Below are 21,986 nucleotides of genomic sequence, written 5' to 3'. Positions count from 1 at the left end.
ATCTCCGGAGTGTGCTCCCCAACCTTCCAGGGAGGCGTCCGTCGTCACCGTCACCTGGTGAGCAGGGGTCTGAAAGCCCGTGCCCGCCGACAGATGGGAGCAGGTACCCCACCACCGGATCGCCTGACAGAACATCTCGTTGAGGGATCCTGTCCTCGAAGCTGCCCGTCGACTTGATCCAGCGGGCGTTGAGGAACTCCTATAAGGGTCTCATCCGAAGCCTGCAAAGGCGCACCAGATAAATGCAGGAGGACATCATCCCGAGGAGGGACTTGATAGATCTTACCCTGGCCATGTCCGTGGCCAGCAGACGCTGCACCTTGCCCAGAATGGTCCTGGTCCTTTCCTCCGACGGCGAGGCCAGCCGCACCACTGTGTCGAGCTTGGCTCCCAGAAACAGGGCGACTTGCGACGGAACCAGGGGGGATTTTTGAAAGTTGATGGAGAATCCCAGGTCCGTGAGCAGCTGGACGGTCTTCGCAGAGTGCTCCACGGCGAGCTCCCTTGTCCTTGCCCGGATGAGCCAGACGTCCAGGTAGGGGTAGACGTGGATCCCCTGTAGGCGCAGCCGCGCCGCCACCGGTGCAAGGCACTTGGTGAACACCCTGGGTGCCGACTTCAATCCGAACGGGAGGGCCTTGAACTGGTAGTGCCGCCCTTGGACCACGAACCTGAGGAACTTTCGGTGTCTTTTTAGAATGGGGATGTGGAAGTACGCATCCTCCAAGTCCAACGACGACAGGAAATCGCCCTCCTCCAGCTGTCCCAGCACATGCTGGAGGGTGATCATGCGGAACTTCTGTGCCTTGATGTACTTGTTCCGTCGTCATAGGTCCAGGATGGGACGCCATCCTCCTGTCTTCTTTTTTACGAGGAAGTACCTTGAGTAAACTCCGGAGCCCCGAAGCCTCTTTGGGACGAGCTCGATGGCACCCTTCTTGAGCATCGCCCTTACTTCCAACAGTAGTTGAGGGACGTGATTTTCCTTCCTGGCCACAGGTGGAACGCGAGGGCAATTCTTCAGAAACTCGAGGGCGTGCCCTTGGGCCAGGGCGTCCAGCACCCAACGGTCGGTGGAGATGGACTCCCACACGCTGACGTATCTCGCCAGCCGGCCTCCCACCGGGGTGCTTCGGCGGGGGCCCAACCCCACGGTTGGTTCAATCTTGTTTGGAGGCCGCCTTGCCTCCTTGACCTCCTTGTCGATGACGGGCACCACCCGACTTGCCGCGTCCCCTGTAGGCTTCCTGGGACGAAGATCTTGCCGCTTGGTGGTAAGTGGAGGAGCCACTGCCGGATCCCTTGTCTGCCTCCAGAGCTCCGAAAGGACAGCCGTCGTTGTTGGAGCACTCCCAGTGCCCGGGTAGTCTCTGTGTCTGTCTTGATGGCCAGAAGGGACTCATCAACCGCCTTCCCAAACAGGTTGTTCCCGTCGAAGGGCATGTCCAAAACCTTGGTTTGTACGTCCTGGCGGAAATCCGTGGCCTTGAGCCATCCTCGTCGTCTCAAGCAAATGCTGTTGTCCAACTGACGGAAACCGGTGTCGGCGATGTCCGTTGCCACCGTGATCCGAAGCAATCTCCCCCTCCTGTAGGATTTCAAGGGGCTCAGCCCTTTTGGCGTCCGGAAGGAAGTCTAACAGAGGGGCAATTTTGAACCACAACTCCCTGTCATAGCGGGCTACGATACCCAGGGCGTTGGCCGCCTTAATAGTCGTTGCTGCGGATGAGATGATCCGTCGTCCCATCGTTTCCAACTTCCTGCCCTCGCCGTCCGGCGGGGAAGTTGATGTTGAGGCCGATGCCCCCCCAGCTTTCTTCTTTGCCGCCGCCGAGACGACCGAATCCGGGGTAGGTTGTGCCCGAAGGCACAAGGGGGCAGCGTCAGGGACCCGGTACTTCTTCTCGTACCGGTCCCTCTTTGCCGGCGCCGTGGCAGGGTTCTTGAGGAGGGCGAGCCCCTCATCCCAGATGTCATCAAGAAGCGGTACGGCGAGGACCGTCTTCCTTTTAGCCTTGCGCCGTTAGTAAAGGAACCCTTCTTTCTTTGTTTCTTCTGGGCAGACCTGAAAAAGCTCAGATGCCCTGGAAATCATGGCATGAAAGGATCCAATCTCGTCGGGCGGGGACGCCCGAGCAGGGGGCGACGGGGGACACGTCCCAGCGTCGCCTCCGTCGTCATCTGTACCTGTCGTAGCCGTGTCCGTGCCTGTATCATCAGCGTAGGTCGTAGACCGGGGGAAGGCAGAGCGGGCCGCAGAGGTGGGAGAGGTGGCGTAGGATGCGTCGTCCTCCTCTTATGCGGTGGACTCTCCGAAGGTCCTGGCTCCGGTTCCCCCTTCGGGTCTGGCTCAGGTACCTCCGTCGGGGGAAGGGGCAACCTTGTCCTTATCTCCGAGCATTAGGACTGAATCGCTGACAAAATGGCCGCCGAGGTGTCCTGCGGAGCCGGAAACGACGGGCGCAAGGGCTCTTGAGGAGCCTTGTCGGCGACACCGTCGCTCTCGTCTTCACCCTAGTCGGGATCCCTCCCGATGGGCTGGGCCTCTTCCACGACTTCGATGAGCTCTTCTTCAGAGGTTGTGTCCGTATCCATGATGGCCACCAGCCCCTCCCCCACCTTTTCCAATGAGGACTTTGTGGGGGTCTTCTCAATGGGCCTGAAAGACGACTCCCTCCGCGGTGGCAGGGAGACTCTGGGTCCTGAGGGCGCCTCCACTGGTGTAGCCTCCACAGGCTGAGCCAGGGCCGCGGCGACATCCTCAATCGAGGTCTTAGCAGGGTGAATTAAGGCCATCGTCACCTTCTGGACGCCTGGGGCCTTCACCTTGGGGGGAGGGTCCGAGCCTCGCTCCCCCTCTGCCGGAATCTTCGAGATCGACCGGGGCCTCTCCAGAAGCTTCGCTGGGTTCTCGGACTTCCTCTTACCCGAGCCAGAGCGTTGGCTCGTGGTTGATGGGGCCGGGGAGGATGCGCCCTGCCTGGCAGCCAAGGAGCGCGAACGTTCGGCGCTCCCGGACTCGCGGTGCTTAGCCTTTTGTTGGGCCCCCGTCGCCAGGGCGCCCTCAGAGGACTTATAAGATTGCTCGGACTTCTTTTTCTTCTTCTCGCCTGACGGCTCTTCCCTTCCAGCCAGTTGGCGAGACAGAGGTGGCGATCCCTCATGGTCCGCTCTGACATGTTCCCACAAAACGCACAGTCCTTCTCCTTCTGCGTGTTGTCCTCATGGAGACAGTAGAGGCACAAGGAATGCTCGTCCTCCTTGAAAACATTCTGAAGCTGGCATCCAGGGCAGGTCCTGAACAGCTTCCCGGGCGTCGAGCTTCCTTTCTCCTAGGCCATGTCCGGGGTAGGCCTCAGAACTTCTGGAATCCTCCAAAAGCGTAACTCGACGAAATCTTCACCCTTGAGGGGCGTAGAAAACTCCGAAACGGATACCGTTGATCGGATGTAGAAACGGTGGAGCTTGAGGCTCTATTTAACCGAAAAATGAGAAAAATCGCCTGAAAAAGCGCGAAAACGCAGCAAAAGCTCGAGAGCTACAGCATGAGGACTCCCAACACTTGAACGTGCGGTAAAAATCTGAGGATGGCTGCCGCAGGCGGGGCTTAGAGAGAGGGCAGTCATTGGCTGGGGGCAGTAATACCCAGAGACCAGTGATTGGTTATTACTAAGAAAGACAGATCAGAAACGAAACTGATAATGATTTTTTTCTATACCGAGGATTCCCGGCCTGATGATGGGGAATATTCATGAGCATGTGAATCCATGCCAGACCCCATGCTGGAGAAGTAAAGTATGGGATACATTACTCACCGTAATCGTATTTCTGATGCTTGTATCTGCTTAGATTCCTCTACCACTCTAACGGTTTAGACCAATGACATCCATCATGTCTCAGTGCTATTCGAAGTTTTATTCTTACCAAACTACCCACATGAGGCTCATGTCTCCTCCTGAAACACTTACTATCATGCAACCTTTTATTATTCAATTGTCTCTGTTCAATACATCCTTCCACTCCATCCAGATTTACCACATTGCCTGCCACAGCACTAATCCACCCTGGTAAAAGTTTTGTATTAGCTTTTCTAGCCCTACTCAGTTCAAAGGGCGAAACACCTGTGGTGCTGTGAGGTGTGAATCTGTGAGCTAACAGTTTCTTTAACAGCCCTTTCCACTCTCTTCCATTTGCCCATGCCAACCTGATGGCATCCTTTATTACCCTCTTATATCGCTCTACAATGCTGTTGGTTTGGAGATTGTATATTGGACATAATTTATGATTAATGGACCTTTCATTAAAATAACTTTCCATTTCTTTGGATTTAAACTGTGAACCGTTGTCTGTAAGGACTTCTTGGGGGTACCCTTCTCTTTCACACAGTTCTACCAAAAATTCAATAACCTTACGTGTGGTAACCTGTGGCAAGAAAGTAATTTCAACCCATTTGGTTAACATATCTATGACCACCAAACAAAACGTTGAACAACCACCGCTCCATATTGGGCCAATCACATCCATGGCAATAGTACTCCACAGACTTTTGGGAATTTCTCTCATCACCATCGGATAACTAGCACCCATGAATACTTTATCACTTTTGGAGCAAAGGATACACTTTCTGATTTGGTCCTCAATCTGACGATCACATCCGGGCCACCAATAGGTATTTCTAATCCTTCTCTTGGTCTTTACAATGCCCTGGTGGCCTTCGGGACCCATCTGCATTATCTTCTCTCTGAGGTTAGTAGGAGGTATCATCTTATCACCCTTCATGAGGTATCCACTTTGCAAATATAAGTTCTCTCGTGATGCTTTGACATCAGTGTGGAACACCTCATTCTTCTTCCACCTTCCCTCTTTGACATTCCTCACTACTTCCATCAAAGTCTCATCTTTCTCCATTTCATAGTTCCAATCTTGTTCAGATATGGCCTGATCTGATACTACACAAACAATTTCCTGTTCTTCCCATTTTTCCCACTTTCTCATGTATTTTAATGTGAATTTATACAGTTTCTTTTTGGTTGTGGAGTCTAACGAACTCCATAGGCATCATCCTTTACAATTGTGTCACAAAGCACCTTTAGTGCAGTGCCACAGGGAAGTGTTCCAGAATTCCCAAGGTTTAAATACCTTCTATGGGATAAACTACTGTTTCCCAGGGCAGTAACGTGAAATTGGCTTTACTTAGCATTGTACTTGCTAGACCCAGCACACCCTATCTTACAACAGAGTGCTAGAGGGGTTACTTAGTATCCCCTGTGTCAAAATGCTCATGTAACATCTTTTATGTTACCCATTCCTCAATTGACTAGCTTGTGACAGTGGTTTCGTTTTGAACTACCTAGTTCATAGTTGCTTGTAGTGTTCCCAGAGGGTACTGCATTCAAACTTTGCTTAACAGCGGAGGAGAGGGTGTATTAGATTTCCTGGGTTTTCGAGATAAAGTGAGAAGCAAGGGCATTGCAAAGATCCTGGGAGGCGAGAGGAGGGGTGGAGACTGCAGCAGGGTTGGCCAGCTCCTTACAGATTTTAAAGAGTTCGGCCGAGTTGTTAGATGCCACAGAGAGACAGGCTTGAATGTGGACGCTCTTGTTGGTGCATACAGAGTCAGTATTGCCTTTGGAGCAGGTGGCAGGCCAGTTTGTCAGAGGATGAACAAGAAGCCCTCCATTTCCTCTCCGCTGCCCTACACTTACGTTTAAGTGTAGCTAGGTCAGAGTCATACCAAGAATTGCACTTGGCTTTGGACTTCAGACAGATCCTCATGACAGGGGCAAGAGCTTCAAGAGTAGCAGAAATAGAGGTGGAGAGCAGGGACAGGGCTGTGTCGGGGTGCGAGTCAGCCCGGGATGGAGGGAGAGAGACGTTGGCAGCGAAAGCCTCCACTGACACACGCTTCATGGGCCGGATATCTGAGAAGGTGGGTGGCAATCTTGGGGTAGGCTTGGCTTGAGGTGAGGAGAAGGAGAGATGAGAGGAGAGGCAGTGGTCACTCCAGGAGAGAGAAGTGGTGAGGGGAATAGAGAGGTGGAGGCTAGAGGAGATGAAGACATTAAGTGTGTGACCAGCAGAGTGATTCGTGCCGGAGGGGAGGATAGAGACGGAGAGTGAATCGCAGAGGTCGCGAGAACATGACTGATCTGTGTGCATTCAGTGTATGAAGAGCTCATTCGCCTGAATTATGAGGATTTTGACAGAAATCTGGCAACTAAATTGACTGACATGAAATTTGGTATGTATTTTGGTAAAAAACGTGGATGTGTTCTTAAGAAAACCTAATTTTTATGTACTGAACTCAGAAGCTCACTAATTCTGCTAATAGATATAATGGTAACAAGGAGTTTACTTCATACAATATGAGGTCTCACCGTGGTGGTGGTAAACGTTTAATTCCTTCCATGAGGGCTTTGATGACTGGTATTCTCCACCAAGAGACTTTATTTTGAGACGTTGTGTAAGCCCACAGTGACGCCAGATGAACCTTTAAGGAATTAAAAACTAGACCCCAATTAATTGAAGGAGGTATAGTAGAATGTGTGATGGTGAGCAAATTTTGATTCCACTTATTAAAGTAGCAGTGCCCAGTGTTAGGTTTGCATGCATCCCTTAAAATATCCATGCATCTTTGTGTTAAATTGAGGTGACAAAATTCGATGAAATCAACAGCCAAGTTAGTTGTATAAGTGTGCATATATATGACTTGTCCCTGACACCGACAACTAGTTCTGAATGGGTGTCATTTCAACCTGAGAGAACACACAGATCTTCAGAAGATGGCGAGTATGAGGTTTGACATGCAAATATTGGTGCAATGAAGTATCGGCGTTATATGTTCCTGGTGCATCCCGTGCAAAAAAAGTGGCGTCAGGGGGTGGGCAAACGCAAATCTCCCTGACCAATTGATCCATAGTGCATAAACCCGGGAGACACTCTCTGTGGGCAACTTGAGGCGTAACTTGGGCGTTTTGCATTTTCTGCTGATGCAAAAAGGTATATTTCTGGTTGACCCCATTGAAAAAAAATGTGTTTCAGTATGTTTGTGTTCAACTTACGCTTGTGCTCTGGCGATTGTGTTCTGCTTAGGCTGTGTTGTGCTCTTCTGGAAGATGTAGAGGTGTATTGACCTCCTAACACACCACCTCCAAATCTTCTGTGCGAGTTTGGATAATTTTGGGGAGCGCGTTCTGCTGCGTTTGTTGATGTAAAACATGGCCGTTGTACAGTCTTTTGCAATTAGACATTTCTTTCCCCTGTCTTTGGAAAGCGTCTAGTGCCATGTGGACAGGTAGAAGTTCCAATATGCTCATATGGCGTTTGCATTTAGTGGAGACCACCATGTGCCCAGAGTTGTGAGGCATAGGCATTAGTCGTCCCAAACTGTAAGGGATGAGTCAGTTGTGATGATTATGTAGATTAGCAGGTTGACCCAAGGTTTCCCTTGACAGGTTTTCTTTTGTCAACAATTTTACAGCCAATAACAGTGTGTGCAAAACATCCACTCAATTGTCCCAATTACTTCTCCTGGATTAGTTGGCATGGTTCTGGCTGAAAGTTCTCGATAGGGGGGGAATGGCTCCCGTCCCCCGATTCCAGCACTTCATAAACAAAGAGAAACGGATGCAGATCCTCCAATGACTCCCTTCCCCTGGATTACTGGTTTGATCCTCCTTGCAGGTTTGTTTGCCAGGAGAATGACTCCCTTCCCCTGGCCTTTCCCTTTTCTTTGCATCTATTTCACAGCTCACAACACCAGGGTGAAGGACTCCCTTCCCCTGGCCTTTCTAAGCACACAAAAACCCATTTTTGATGAAGGTCCTAGACCCTGGTTTCTCCTTTTTCTCCAGGAATACTTGGTGCACTCTCCTGCCAAACCTTACAATGCGAAACAGGATTTTTAACCTTTTCTTGTGGGTGCGGGTTCCAGACCTTTACTTCTCTGTGGCTTGTTTTGGGCAGACCTGGTTCACTCTCCTGCCAGGTACTGCCACGAAGAAAAATTCCAATGTGCTCTTTTTCACCATTTACTTTGGGAGTTGTTTGTGACCAACAACTGTGCTGAGGAAAAGGATTCCTGAAGCTCTCTTTCTCACTCTTGACTATCTCTCTCATACCCGTTCCCCAATCCGGAGTTCCTTCCTTTGCCTCTACGGAGCTCTTCACCGGATCTCTGCGGGGCAGCGGGTCTTGGTTTGCACTGCACTTTGCTGCTTTGCGAGATCCTCTGCGTCTCCGCAGCAGTATATTGCTGGCGGCCACAGTCTTCTACTCTGGACGCCTGGTCCACCAGCTTTGGGTCCCGCCACTGTCCTTCAGCCTCCAGCTTTCTCTCGGAGTGGCTCTGAGCCGCTACGACAAGGGTTTCCCTCTCCAGCCTCTGGCTTGGGAAGCGAGTTGCTCACGGCTTTCTTGGCGTCCTCTCTGACCTTCACACGCTGCACTGCCTCTCCTGCTGGTTGCCTGGCTCTCTTAATAGAGTCCCTTGTCTATGTTTATATTGGCTGGTTGGCAATGGTTGCCATTGTATCTGAAATCCCTGGTCAATGTCTTTGACCCTTTGCTCTTCATTCCTCTATGCCTCCTCCTCATCCCAGTACTTCTAGTATCACTCTCCTTTGTCCATGTTCTTCGTCATCTCAGTAGAAGTCAGGTCTCCGGACTTACATAAATACATGGGTTGGTTTGGTATATTACTGGTTTGCACCAGGTGGGGAGGTCTATAAGGTAGGGGGCCAGGGTTATTTGTGAGGGGTCAGAAATGAGAGTCAGATACAAGGTATTCATATTCTCAAGTAAAGACATTTATTGAAACAAAAACAGGTTGGGAAACTGCCCAACTGGTCTTATTTTATGAGGACTGTCCCTACCTATAAATCAAAACTAAGGATCAGTCGATTTGAAGAAGTCAGTAACTGAAAATACGTACTTGTGTCCAAAACGGCCCATCCTGACTCTCGCACTAAAACAAAACAGGGTGCAAGGAAATGTCTTTCTGGATGTTAGCAAAAAGTGTTAAAAACAAAAACGTTACAATGATTCCAACAAAATTGTTCCCCCAAGGTCTAGAGATCTAGGGATTGGTCCCCTTCCCCTGGATTCTTGAATATGATGGCAAAAGTTCCACTTCGATTAACAGTTCCTTTGTTTCTTCACTGGACTTTTAAATCACAACTCTCAAGGTTCTTGTTCAAATCTTTTTGTAAGGTTTCCTTTAACCCTGTAAATTGCCTGGTGTACTCCCCTGCTAGGAATCCTCCAATTTCATCCATCTGGTATACTCGCCTGCCAGGATTTAGCTTAAAGTTTCTTCCAGATCTCATGGTGTACTCTCTTGCCAGGAATCTTTATATGATGATATTTTATTTATAGCGCGCCTATACACAAGTGTTTCACTTCCACTACAGAACTTCAATTGCCTGGTGTACTTGCATACCAGGACTTCTCTTAATTGATTCACAGTTGCTTGTTTATACAAAAATGGCCTATACCGTGAGGTACTTGGTATATTTGCCTAAAGTAGCACTTGCTCAAACTTCTCCCCCACACAGGCATCTTGTGCGTTTGTAATGGATTGGAGTTCCTATTGGCACTGTGTCTTGTCTGCATACAAATATTCTCATTGGTTGCTGCGACAATACTTTAGCTTGACTACATTCAAATATTCTTCTTATGCTCTTTTCATAAGATACTTTGTCTTGACTGTATACAAATATTCTACTTATACTCTTCCCATCATTATCAATCTCATATTTATTAAATGCAGGCTGGCGTGCTTGTCGGAACGCCCCTGGGTGCCCAGTTATTTTGGGTAGACTCACCCGTCTCTCCTGGCATCTCAGACTCTGCCTGCGCCTTTTTGGAACAGCTGCTGCATTCGCCTTCCACCTTGGAGTAAGCAGTGGTCTCTCCAAAAATCTGTGCAGATCCGCGGTCACACGCTGGCTTCCTCTCTTGTAGCTTCTTTGTGGGTCCTTGCATCTCCACAGCTTTTCCTGCTCAACTGCGGTGTCCCCTCTACTGTCCCAGTAAGCTTTCCTATGAGTCTCGCATTTGCGAGCCTCTGCCTGGATTGTACCATCCTCTCCTGCACGGCAGCTCTACTTCAGAGTGCGGTTACCATCTCCAAGTGTTGCACACACAGTAGGCTTTGAAAAACAACCAGCCTGCGGGTTATGCCTTGGGAACTGGTCACTCTGTACAAACTCGTTCATCCTCCTCCACGTCTCAGTACCTGAGGTATTATGGAAGTTGGAGTCATTGAGAGGTTTTGGGCTTCTGCTTTTCAAATTAATTTTCTCAAGTGGTCTACAATAAAGCACATTAGAGATAAAAGGCAATATGTGGGAGTTGTGGGTCTTTGGGCAAAGGGAGGGGGCCTGACTTGTATATTGTGAGGACAAGGTTTCTTGATTTCCTCTGAATGGGGCGAGTGTTAAATGACAATATGCCATTAGTGTGTTGGGTAAAACAGGGTCTTCCTTAAGGAAAAAGGGGGTTCTTGGGGGGAGGGGGCTGTGCATCATCCAATGAAGGCATAATATCTCGCCGGCATCGTCTCCTCCCTCATAAATCCGCCCCCGGGGTGAGGATCAGGTAGCGGCTGCCTTCCCCAGGCCACATGGGAGGCGATCCCCACTGGGGAATCCATGATGACTCCACTGGATTCATCACATATTATACCGCGCCTCCCTTTGATGTTCGTCCTTGTCCATAGAGAAGGAGTCTCTGCCCATAAGATCCTCCTGCTGAGTACCACCCCCAGGGGGACCAGATTTCTTCCCGTTTATTTAAAACCCTAGTTTGTATAACAGATTAAATGCGGAGAATTCCTGCAGCATACTTACGGATTTTCTCCTGTTATTAAACAGTCATCCAGATAAGGGTACACTGGAATGCCCGCTCTGCGAAGGTGTGCTGACACCACTGCTAGCACTTATGTGAACACAACCGAGGTGCTGCAGCAATTCCAAAAAAGTACTTTAAACTGGTAATGGACCCGATCTATTTTGAATTTTAGGCATTTTCGATGACCTGGGAACATTGAAATATGAAAGTATGCAACTTTTATATCCCGAGTTGTCAGATAATGGTCCTCTTTAAGTAGGGGAATGACTTCTTGTACCACTGTCTTTACGTTGTGTCTTTACAGAAGTGTTTGCAGTCTCAAATCCAACACTGGTATTTTTGTTGTACATCTCTTTGGAACAAGAAGTACAGAGAATAAATACTCCGGTTTACCTTTGATAGCGGGATGTGTACCATTGCTCCCTTCTTGATCAGTGCCTGGATCTCTTCCTGCGTAAGCCGTAGGTGCCCTGGCGACATTCTCTTGTATTTTGGAAGTAGATTACATGGTTTTGAGAACAATTTGATGCAATAACCCTGTGCCACCATGGACAAGACCCACTTGTCGGAAATTATTCCCACCCATATGTGGGTGCATGATAATATTTAACCCACTAGTGGGTAACATGGGAGGGAAGGTGCAGCAGGGCATCTTTCTGTAATTAGTCTGCCCGCAGTTTCAGCCGAATCAAGGGCATTTTTAATAACCGCATTTGCAGATTTTTTGCTTCCTGTAGAACCTTTACCAACCGGGACCTTAGTGGTTCCTGGAGCTCTTTAACTAGGTCTTCCATCTGGTACCATTGTGCTCCGATATAACTGGCCATAAGAGCTGCCACTTATTAATGTGTGGTTTGTATGCAGCAGAGGTACCTACCTTTTTTCCCAGAGCATATATCTTCTTGTCCTCTTCATTGGGTGGGCCAAAGGCATCCCAGCCAGTTTCTGAATGGTAGTCTGGAGTAAGGAGGCCTCTTACATATGAAGAGGATCAACTGCCCCAGGTTTAAATCTCTTTTCAATACAAGAGTAAACTGCCTTTGTAAGAGTTGGATTAAACTGTGATGGAGTTATATTCCACTTTACAGACTGCTGTAGGAGGATATACTGCCCCATTTCTTCTCCTTTAGGAAATCCTCAATAAAATCTGTGTCCTCTCGTGTGTCTATTTAAAAAATCTAGTCAGCCTTCTTTAAAAGTTTAAAGTTATATAGAATGTGTTGCTCTTTTGGGGATGAATACATTGGGGGTAAATGTTGTCTGCCGAAGGCATAGGATACATAAGTTCAATATCCTGATTCTCCGCTTATGTGCCCTCTTCCTCATCAGTGTAGTCCTCTAAATCGATGAATTCTTCCTCTGTTGGTAATGCAGGCTGTTTAGCTTTTTGAAGTGGGACAGTGTCCTCAGTGACCACATGTTTTCTTTTGATGGGGTGTTTATCTAAAAACTCCATGAAGGAGGACATCTTTCCATACTTTTCTGGAGGCTTTCTTTGGTCCATGTGGCTGAGGAGCACTTAAGTGGGAAAAATGTCATCTTCAGATTCTGTCTTCGGGGGCCGTGATATTTTTGGAAACTGGGACTAGTGCGAATCACTCAAGGCTGAGCGCTTTGTTCAGATGTGTGTTTCGGCACACATGTCAGAACGCATGTTTGTGAGGCTTCCTTTGTTTCAATTTACTCAGCGGCAAAACTTGGACCGCCAACTTAATACAGCCTTAATCTAAGTGTTGGGAATGCTTTATGTGTGTAGCCTTCCTGTAGCCTGGGGTGGCCTCCCTAGCTAGGCCATCACCCTGACCTTCAGGGATGGGTACCGGCTTATAGGAATCTGAAGGCTCCCTAACAGTGGTCTCCCTGGTTTCGCTCCCAAAACCGACTCTGTCCTGATCAGCCTCAAGGTTTCCACAACTGCAGATCATTCATAGGATGCTCGAGTCTTCATTGCTGTTAGGAATGCTTTTCTTTTTGCACCTTTCCCTCCATGGATCTGTATGGTACTCCATCGTTTTTGCTTTTTTTTCCCAACCCTGTCCTGACTTTTGGAGGCCATTAAAGCCTTCAACTTGACGCCCCTTGTCTGTTTTGTTCATTCTTATGGAGAAACCGACTAGCTTCTAAGACGGTCAGTACTAATGAATTCTTGTATTTTTACAATTGCACACATAACCTTACAGTGAAGTGTAGTTAGGATACTTTGTATCATATCTTTTTATATAATTGCTTCTTGGTTACTTTGACAATGTGCCTAAAGCAAGCTGCTGGCAGCTGTGTGATTTTGACAGTTTTATGTTATTTTACTTGTGCATTTTTGCGTTTACCGCAAATGGCTACTAAAAGGTGTCTACCGTGTGTGTTCCTGAGCCAACCGATGGACTGATCAGCTCTCTCCCAGTCTACCTTCATGCAGCCATCTCCTTTCTGAGTAGAGCTTTGGAGGTTTGCAGATCTTCAGATTATGTTACAAGTCGCTGTTGTCTCACTTCAAAGGAAGCTGTGCTGGGGCTGCTTCTGTCTTCGTTCCTGTACGATCGCCTGTCGCCGCCTAACCATGGTAACCTTTGTTGAAACACTCCTGTCCTGTGATGTGTCATGAGCGGGTTGCACCACAGAAATCTTCATCTCCCCTCGTGTCGTCTCATTCTGGAAGCTGACAGGAACAGTTTGCTGTGCAACACGACAGACTCCTGACCCGGAAAGTGACTCCTGCAACTGCAACCTCTGGGCCTTCCTCACCGGAACTAAGTGCACAAGATTGTGTCCCCAAAAATATCAGGAAGACCTGCGGTGGTATCTGGAAGATTCTGAGTCAGTGGGGAGAGTTAACATACAAGTTTCTGCCCCCCCCCCCCCTTCCTGTCTTACATAGGGTTACATTGGGCGTAAAGTCCGGAACGTACCTCACTGTGACCTGACCTCTGATAGTGAGCTTGGGCTAAGGATGCTTTCCTAGGCATATCCTACTGAACATGATTGAGTGGAGCATTTACTTGTACTTTACAAAATACTTATCTAACTTTGAAAACATTCTAAAAGCACCACCACAGCCTACTGCATCATTTCAGAAAAACGAAACTAATCAACAGGTGCAGCGTGCGCTACTTATACTGATGTCGACCATCGAACTGAGGCCCTCAAGGTACATCGACTTGACGGCACTGAAAACAGCACCCTCTGTCGAAAAAAAATCCAAAGCAGCTGAAGAGAATATCATAAGATTAGGAATACGTGAGAGGTCACAATCCAGTCGAAGTAAACTTACAGTAGTGGTAGTGGGAGGCAAAGGTAGTAAGGAGATACTGTGAACAACGAAGTAGGAACAATAATAGAGAGTGGGTAGAGTGACAGTGAGTGGGAGAAAATGAGTAGCTATTGGAGTAGAGTGAAACAGAAGAATAGTAAAGTGGGGAAGTAGGGAAGTGAAGACAGAGGTAAAGGGGTACTTTGAGGTACAAGCGTGCATGTGTAAATGATATGTGCTTACCGGACTTCAATAAGGTTTACAAAAAATAAGAAATCGGAAGCCATTCTGACTATCTGTAATTTTAATAAAACACCCTTGGACTTACCTTAAGAGTCCGTGTGATTCTTTGTGGCAGGCCACCCCGTCACACCTTCCTTTCAGCAACTTGCAACACGACTTGTGGAGTACCTTAAAAATCATCACAATTCGATTCGTGTACATAGCTCCACACCCTCGAAAGGTCTTGATGGCCACAATATTGGTATCATATGTATGCATATATTACTTAAATGCAATTCAAAAACTGCAAAAGCTGCCGGAGACCGCCATCAAAATTTTAAATTTTATCACTCATGTCCACCAATGGATGGCCGAAATGTTTTACGGCCACCAAAACTGAAATCTTGCTCTGTGACAGCCCCATTCACTTCCATGTGCTTAGCTGACCTCATTGAGCTCTATCCACTACACCACACACATGGCCTGCAAACAGGGAGCCACTTCTAGTGTTGAGTTACCATTTACCCCTCAGATAAACAATGTAGTCAAGAATCCCTTCTCCCATCTCGATCTCCTCTGAGGAAATCTTTCAATCCAAATTGCTCAATGGATTACCAGTGTCCTTGCCATGATAATTTCCAGCATCAATTACTGCAATGCTTTCTACAGTGACCTTCCTGACAAAATTAAATAGTAAACTATCTCCATAGAGTACAAACTATGTTGCTCCCCTTGCACTGCCCGAACAACCTTATTTCAGCTGCCCTAAAATCACTGTCTTGTTAACCCATCAAAGAAAGTAACCTTTTAAACCATATGCCCCACGTTACTGGACTATATAAGCATATGAGCAAACTATTATTTTCTAACCCCTCCACCCCTTTCTTTCAACTCCAATTATAAGAGTCCTGTAGGTGTTGAAATGTGAGTGCGGAGGCTACACAGAATTTACAAAATGCAAACAGTGGACCAAATCACAGATTGGTTCACAGCAAAGTATGGCAATGGGATGCCTCTGTAGCTTACCCTTTGCAGAGCCTGGTATATAAAATGTAAAAGAACAGCAGGTATGTTTAGGCCTTTAATAGGAAAGCAACACATAAACACATGGTTCAAATGTGGCACCTGGAAACACTTTCTGCGGTATAGGCGCCATACAAATCATATATATATATATATATATATATATTTATATATATATATATATATATATATATAGCTAAATGTGTGGGTGTACGTTTGTCTGGCTATACAAATCCACACCAGTGAATCCACGTCTACCAAATGTTGCATGGATTCCTCTTTTGTCAGGGGCATGATCGTAGTCTAGGTTTGGATGCAAAAAAAATAATTGGGATGTGTGTATATGTTTGTCAAGCTATACAAATCCACAACGCTGTTATCACGCCACTCCAATTATGGGAAATGGCAAGGTTACAGTTTACTCAAGTTCATTCACGAGAACAGAGCACAATCAACCTTTCTTGGATATTTTCTCAAATGTGCTTGTGCTGAAGCCACCGAGTGACTGAAACATCCTGCACAAAAAACCAACATCACTTGGAAAAGCTCCATCTCATGCAAAGCGAACATCAATACCAAGAGCTTCAGAAACAAACAAACAGCAGCAAAACTTGCCGACCAGAGACAAAAGCAACATCCTTCAGGGTAAATGAGACACCACTCGATCAGCACACTGGCAACGCCAAAAACCCAGCTAGTGTTCAATAAATTAAAATAAAATAAATAAATCTGGCCCATGAAATTCTAACTTTAGAACAGTTGAAATTTCAGGCTATCGGTCATACTCCAGTGTGTACTATGAAATGTTTTTTGTCTGGCAGAAGACAAAAAGAATCCAGTCGGTATAGCGGAGAGCTGGAAAAGGCAGAGACGCAGCACCTGGAGAAAAATATGTATGTGATAACCGAAGGCCTTGGCACTGGCTTTAACTCTACAAAATATTTCTTCATTGAGACCCTCACCGGAGGAGTTTTAAAAGTTTGGTACAGGTAAAAAAATATAAAGAGCGGGCAGGTTACTTTTCTCTATGTATTATAGATTTCCATAGTGGTTATTCTCCCAGGGTTATAGCAGCATACCACTACGTTACTTTAATTCAGTTTAGTATGGATAGGTATTAAGTTTTCACACTTCCCAAAGAAAATGTACTATATATTAAACGGATTTGAATTTGGGGAGGAAACCATGCTTGTGAACAATGCATGAAGTAAAAAGTATTCTGTAAAGACATTAAATGTAGTTTTTAAGACAGGTGGTCACAGTTGAAAAATTGGAGGGGCCTGGTAATGATTGACATGCTGAGTAAATGTGTATTATGAAAACATGAAAATATGTACAGCTGAAGTAACCAGTCGTGAAAGATTTAAAAGATTAGCCAAAAGCTAATCCTCTATCATGAACCACATTCATATTCACATGTGCAAGCCTGCGCCATAGTCTTCACTGTTCACCTTGGCAGATCACTACCCTAAACTAGTTACGAAACCCCATCACCAAGTGCCCCTTACTGCAATGTCACCAGGACTTAATAGCCCATTTAGCCCCGTCTCCACATCTGCCAAGGCTACCTTCTGCTCGGCCTTACCCAGGGAAGAGAGAGAACTGCAGAAAAGACACAGAGGTTCCATTTACCATACTCCGTATTGAGTCCCCATAGCTTCACTTTGTTGGCTTCATACTGGGCTTTTTTCTTCAGTCTGCAAGCCCTGTGTGGAAAAAAGGATTGTCAGCCACAGAACACAAAGTCAACCTACTGCCCATATGCTACCCAGGTTTCCTAAAACCATAGCAACGCTCCTTACAAAAACAAACAAGTGCGCGCGCACTTTTAGCTATGTAGTTAAATGAAATATGATGCCCGTTAGTGGGCGCCAATATTCTGTTGCACTATGGCCCAACAAAAAGGTAAAAGGCCTAAATTGTAGGGAGAAGAAAAAAAAGTACGTTATTGCTGGGAGACTGTTCGAAATACTGAGCAGCACTAATGTTAGTGTAATTGTTCGACATATGTGAATCCAGCAGGGCCAGCACACCCTTTAATTATTTCAAAGTTTATAAGAGGAGCACTAGTAATTTGGGCATTAGCAGCACCGACACTTGCAACGCTACGAAATAGATAAAACTGCATTAACAAGAGTAACATAAAACAAAGATGTCAGAGAAAGATGTCAGATTCTACAATCGACAGATTGGACAATAAGGTCCATGTAGGAAGGACATCGTCGGAATGTCATTGCATATTTCGCTACACTTCTTATTTAATACTTGCTTCCTTTGTAGTGTGAATGTTTTTGCCCTACAACCGCCCTGGTATAAAAAAAACATGCACATTCTTTAGACCGATTTAAGAAAATATGGACAGCAATTCAGGACACTATTTTGAAGCCATGCCACAGAGAGGGAAATACTTTCCGTACAAGATCAATTTCGGGATGTTTTTTTAATCTCCATATATCTGTTGGCAGTTTCCTTTTCGTCCTAGTCTCAGCACGCCACTTCACGTTGTACCTGGCTGTACCAATAAGCAGGGGGAACAGCCACTTACGCCCTTGAAACAGGGGAATACTCCCAAGAAAAAAGAATATGGAGTAAAAATACTCCCAAACATTTTCTTTTTTTTTTAAATACCCACAAGATACAGTGTGCTGCCCAGTTTCCAACACAGCTCCATAAAATATTATTGTATTAATGGTACCAGCAGAGCAGTGTCACAGAAAGGAGGTATACTATTTCTGTCGGATCAGAAGAGGGACTTAAAGGTAAATGCATCTTCTAATTTGCATTAACTACAAGGTTCAAAGAGCATGGATTACAAAAATATAACTCTGGGAATGTAAAATCATTTTACTCCCAATTTAAACAAATATTGAGCCAAATACTTCCACTACCAAATGTTATCTGTAGCCCGATTTGTGCACTTTATTTCTGCAACTCATGTCCAGCTAAGCAATGCTTTCTTTCAAGGTCCTCCATCCCTTGTAGTCTTAAAGTGCTTGAGCGTTTAAAACCAGTCTCTTGGCTCAAGACAAGGAATTATGTATGACCTCATGCCTTTATAATTTGAAAATGCCTATGCCCAGAAGTGCCATTGGGTCTCACTATGAGGCTGGAACCTGTGCAGAAAGCAGACAATGAATTGAAGAAACAAGCGTTCATATTTGAGCACATTTTCCCACTCTATAATCTGCAGTAACCTCATGGGCTCTCCAGAGAGTCAGGGTAGTGTCAATGTTTGCAAACATGTTGCTTTAGGGAATACGCATGCATCGAGATGTACTAGTTTCATCGGCTTATTACAAACAATAAATCCACCAATAAATAGGGTGGTGGGTTTCAGATTATAGAATGCATTCAAGGCAGGTGCTTAGCTATTTGAAATGTCTCTGAAAAAGGGAAATTAATCTGAATCTGCAGTTGTATTATGTGGCAGAACCATTACTTTATTGTTATGCAACCGTACACATTTTCAATTTTTTCAGTGCCTGTCCTTTTTCCATCGGTTTTTGTGGAGAAATATCAATAGTGCATTGATGTGCACTGCAAGCAGAATAGGTTACTCACACTGCCCATTAAATGCAGACCTGGTTAAAGATATGCACACTCCACTTGTCATATGCACTTTGGCCTCAATATTTGCAAATCAAGGTGATTTGCAAAAGGAGTGGCTGGAAGAAGGGAAGATCCTCAGATGGCATGGGTGGTCCTCAAGTGTCAGAACGCCTAGTTTGACCATCAGCTGTTTTACATTTCTTTGGCCCACCAAACACATTTAAATCTAGTTCTTGGTGCAAGACCACTTCACTCATCAAGTTGCATCTATTCTGAGTTGTTCCATGCAAGACTTATTTTTTACAGGTAGCTTTCCCTTAAATATTTTATACTGCATTTTATCATTTTTACTTCAATTGTACTATACAGTGTATGGTTTACCCTTAAGGGACAGTGCTATAAAACATAAAATGCATGAAAATACATCAATGATAGTGCAGAAATTCAAGTTGCAAGCTGCTTGCCAGCCATAAAAAAGTAACTCACCACCTCAATGATATTCATACACACAGGCACAGCACAGTTTCTTACTCGCCAAGAGCCAAATATCGCTAGCCAATGGCTAGGTGGTGATTGCAAATGTTGCACTATGCAAATAGATTATGTATTGCCTTCAGGGGATTAAAAGCTCAAGAGGCTGCTTTAAAAATAAATAAAAAAAATTCTAAGATAGTTCTTTCCAATTAGGTTACATTCATTTGGGCATGTTTCCCTACAAAACCCTTGCTCCGTTTTGTTCCCGATGATTAACAAAAACACAATTCCAACTCGCTGCTGCACGTTTTATATGCCATGCTCCTAGACAATGCTCAATTCACCTGGAAGCAAGCTTGTTCTTCTCCTTTCTCGACCGCGGTCTGGCGGTAAGTGGAAGTTCACTGACCGGCGTCAGGTCACTAATCACCTTGTTGAGTTTCCTTAGCTCATTGCCGATCTGGAGTAGCTTTCTGGGGTTCGGTGTGAGATCTTCCACATCAGTCCTTCGAGACTTCTTCACTGCATACTTCCCTGTGAATTACAATCAAAGTGCATTTGTTTATGGCCACAAAATAAATCAATATTTAATTTAAGGCAGGTTGGCGAACAAAGGGTAAAACCCTAATTATATAGGTCCTAAAGTTTCCAAGCACTTCCCAAGTGAGAAAAAGAAACCAAGGAGATGAAGAGCATTTGTTAAAAGTTACAATAGATGAAACTGGGATTTAAAAATATTAAAAAAGAATCCAACTTGCTGCCTTAATGAATTTCCCTCGCATTTCAGGTGAAAATACTTCTAAATGACCAACTAGGCACTGAAAGAAATCCGAAGAGACACATTGTTTCAAGATATGCACAAATTACACATATATAAAAGACAGGAATTTTATGTAGGCGGGCAGTTTTAAATTAAATCCCACATGCTGTGGATGAATTTGCCAACCACTCTGTGCTACAGATGCTAGTTTTCATCCATAACAAACAACTTTGTTAAATCGGAGAAGGGTTCAGGACCACACTGCTACCATAGTTCTGTTGCTTCACTTCAACAGGAGACACTCATTTGAGCCGATTGATATTGTCCCCTTTAATCTTCACAAAAGACTACAAGGTATTTTTTCCCCGATAGCTGTTCTCCGATATACTGCAGTGCAAGTTGATATATATTGATACTGTATGCATTTGTTATTGTACCATGGTGTACCACACCCACAGGAAAGTGAGTTTAAGTATAGACCCTTTTATTTAATGTAATCTATGCAGGTCCACGTGAAGGCTGTACAGGTGAAGTGTGGGCCGTAGGAGGGCGTATCTTTGGGTACTCACTCCCTTTCAGGTTTACAACAAGGATCAAAAAGTGAAATTAATGGGTTGGACCTCCCCCTGCCATCTAATAGAAAAATCCCAGGGTGAGAGGGTGACAAAGATCAAAATATGCTGTTATTGAGGCATTAACACCTTTTTTTGGCACATTTTGTGCGAAAACTACTCCCTCAGCCGCCTGGCAAATACCTTAATGTGCCTCTGCACATTAGAAAGGATAGTTCTTCACCGCTGGCTCAGTAAGGAACAAGTTACTTACCTGTAACAGTTGTTCTCCAGCATGGGTCTGGCATGGATTCACATGCTCATGAATATTCCCCGTCGTTGGTAAAGAAAAAAAACAGTATCAGTTTTGTTTCTGATCTGTCTTTCTTAGTAGTAACCAATCACTGGTCTCTGGGTCATACTGCCCCCAGCCAATGACTGCCCTCTCCCTAAGCCCCGCCTCTGGCAGCCATCCTCAGAATTGGTAGCACGTAAAGTGGCAGTATGACCAAGTGAAGAGCCGCAGAGGGGTAGGAGGGAGGGTTCGCATGTGAATCCATGCCAGTCCCATGCTGGAGGACAATAGTTACAGGTAAGTAACTTGTTCCTTCTCCAGCATGGGGTCTGGCATGGATTCACATGCTCATGAATATAAGAATACATAGCAGTACACACATGCACAACCACGGGAGGTGGCAAGGCTAAGCATTACATAAAAGTCAACATTAAGCATGTCTTACCTCCTCACCAGGCTCACCTTAAGCGAGCAGGTTGCGCAGCACTGCTTGGCTGACCCTGGACTCCTCCCTGGAATCCCGGTCGACACAGTAGAATCTCGTTAAGTTGTGCGTCGACCTCCACGTAGCAGCCCTGCAGATGTCCAGCAGGGGCACACCAGACAAGAACGCCATGGTAGCAGCGACCGCTCTGGTCGAATGGGCTCTCGGACGGCCGGGCAATGGTCGGTTCGCCAACCGATGACAGTGCATGATGCAGCTGGTGGGCCATCTGGAAATGGAAGCCTTCGGATGTCCTCCGAAAACTCTTTGTTCGGTCCACGTAGAACTTCAGCGCTCTAGCTACATCCAGCGAGTGCAAAGTCCTCTCGGCCGGCGACAAAGGCGACAGGAAAAAGACTGTTAACACCAAGGGCTCGTTGAGACGGAAGTCCGACGGCACCTTGGCCATGAAGCAGGGGTGCGTCCCCAGCACTACCCTCGTATCGTGAAACATCAGGTATGGAGGCTTGCAGGATAGTGCCTGGATCTCTCCCACGCGTCGTGCGGAGGTGATGGCCACCAGGAACGCTGTT

The 21,986-nt window shown here is 46.1% G+C and overlaps 1 protein-coding gene across 2 annotated transcripts in view; it reads right to left on the bottom strand.

Annotated features, from left to right (window-relative positions):
* CREBRF (CREB3 regulatory factor) overlaps positions 1 to 21,986 on the bottom strand; it is a 741,844-nt gene that overhangs the window by 129,254 nt on the left and 590,604 nt on the right. The window contains exons 6-7 of one of the 2 annotated variants that reach the window (XR_011304479.1): positions 19,708 to 19,897; positions 16,926 to 17,046 (exon numbers count right to left, since the gene is read on the bottom strand). Coding sequence is in view for 1 of the 2 variants with exons in the window: in XM_069652415.1 (XP_069508516.1) it covers positions 16,973 to 17,046; positions 19,708 to 19,897 (264 nt within the window). In the remaining variant the exon portion in view is untranslated. The remainder of the gene's footprint in view (positions 1 to 16,925; positions 17,047 to 19,707; positions 19,898 to 21,986) is intronic. The other variant, XM_069652415.1, reaches the window with a different exon arrangement.

The sequence above is a fragment of the Ambystoma mexicanum genome, chromosome 3p (assembly GCF_040938575.1).
Source record: "Ambystoma mexicanum isolate Mex_15411 chromosome 3p, UKY_AmexF1_1, whole genome shotgun sequence".
In the NCBI taxonomy this organism is placed as follows: domain Eukaryota; kingdom Metazoa; phylum Chordata; class Amphibia; order Caudata; family Ambystomatidae; genus Ambystoma; species Ambystoma mexicanum.
This window is presented reverse-complemented; position numbering and strand designations above follow the sequence as displayed.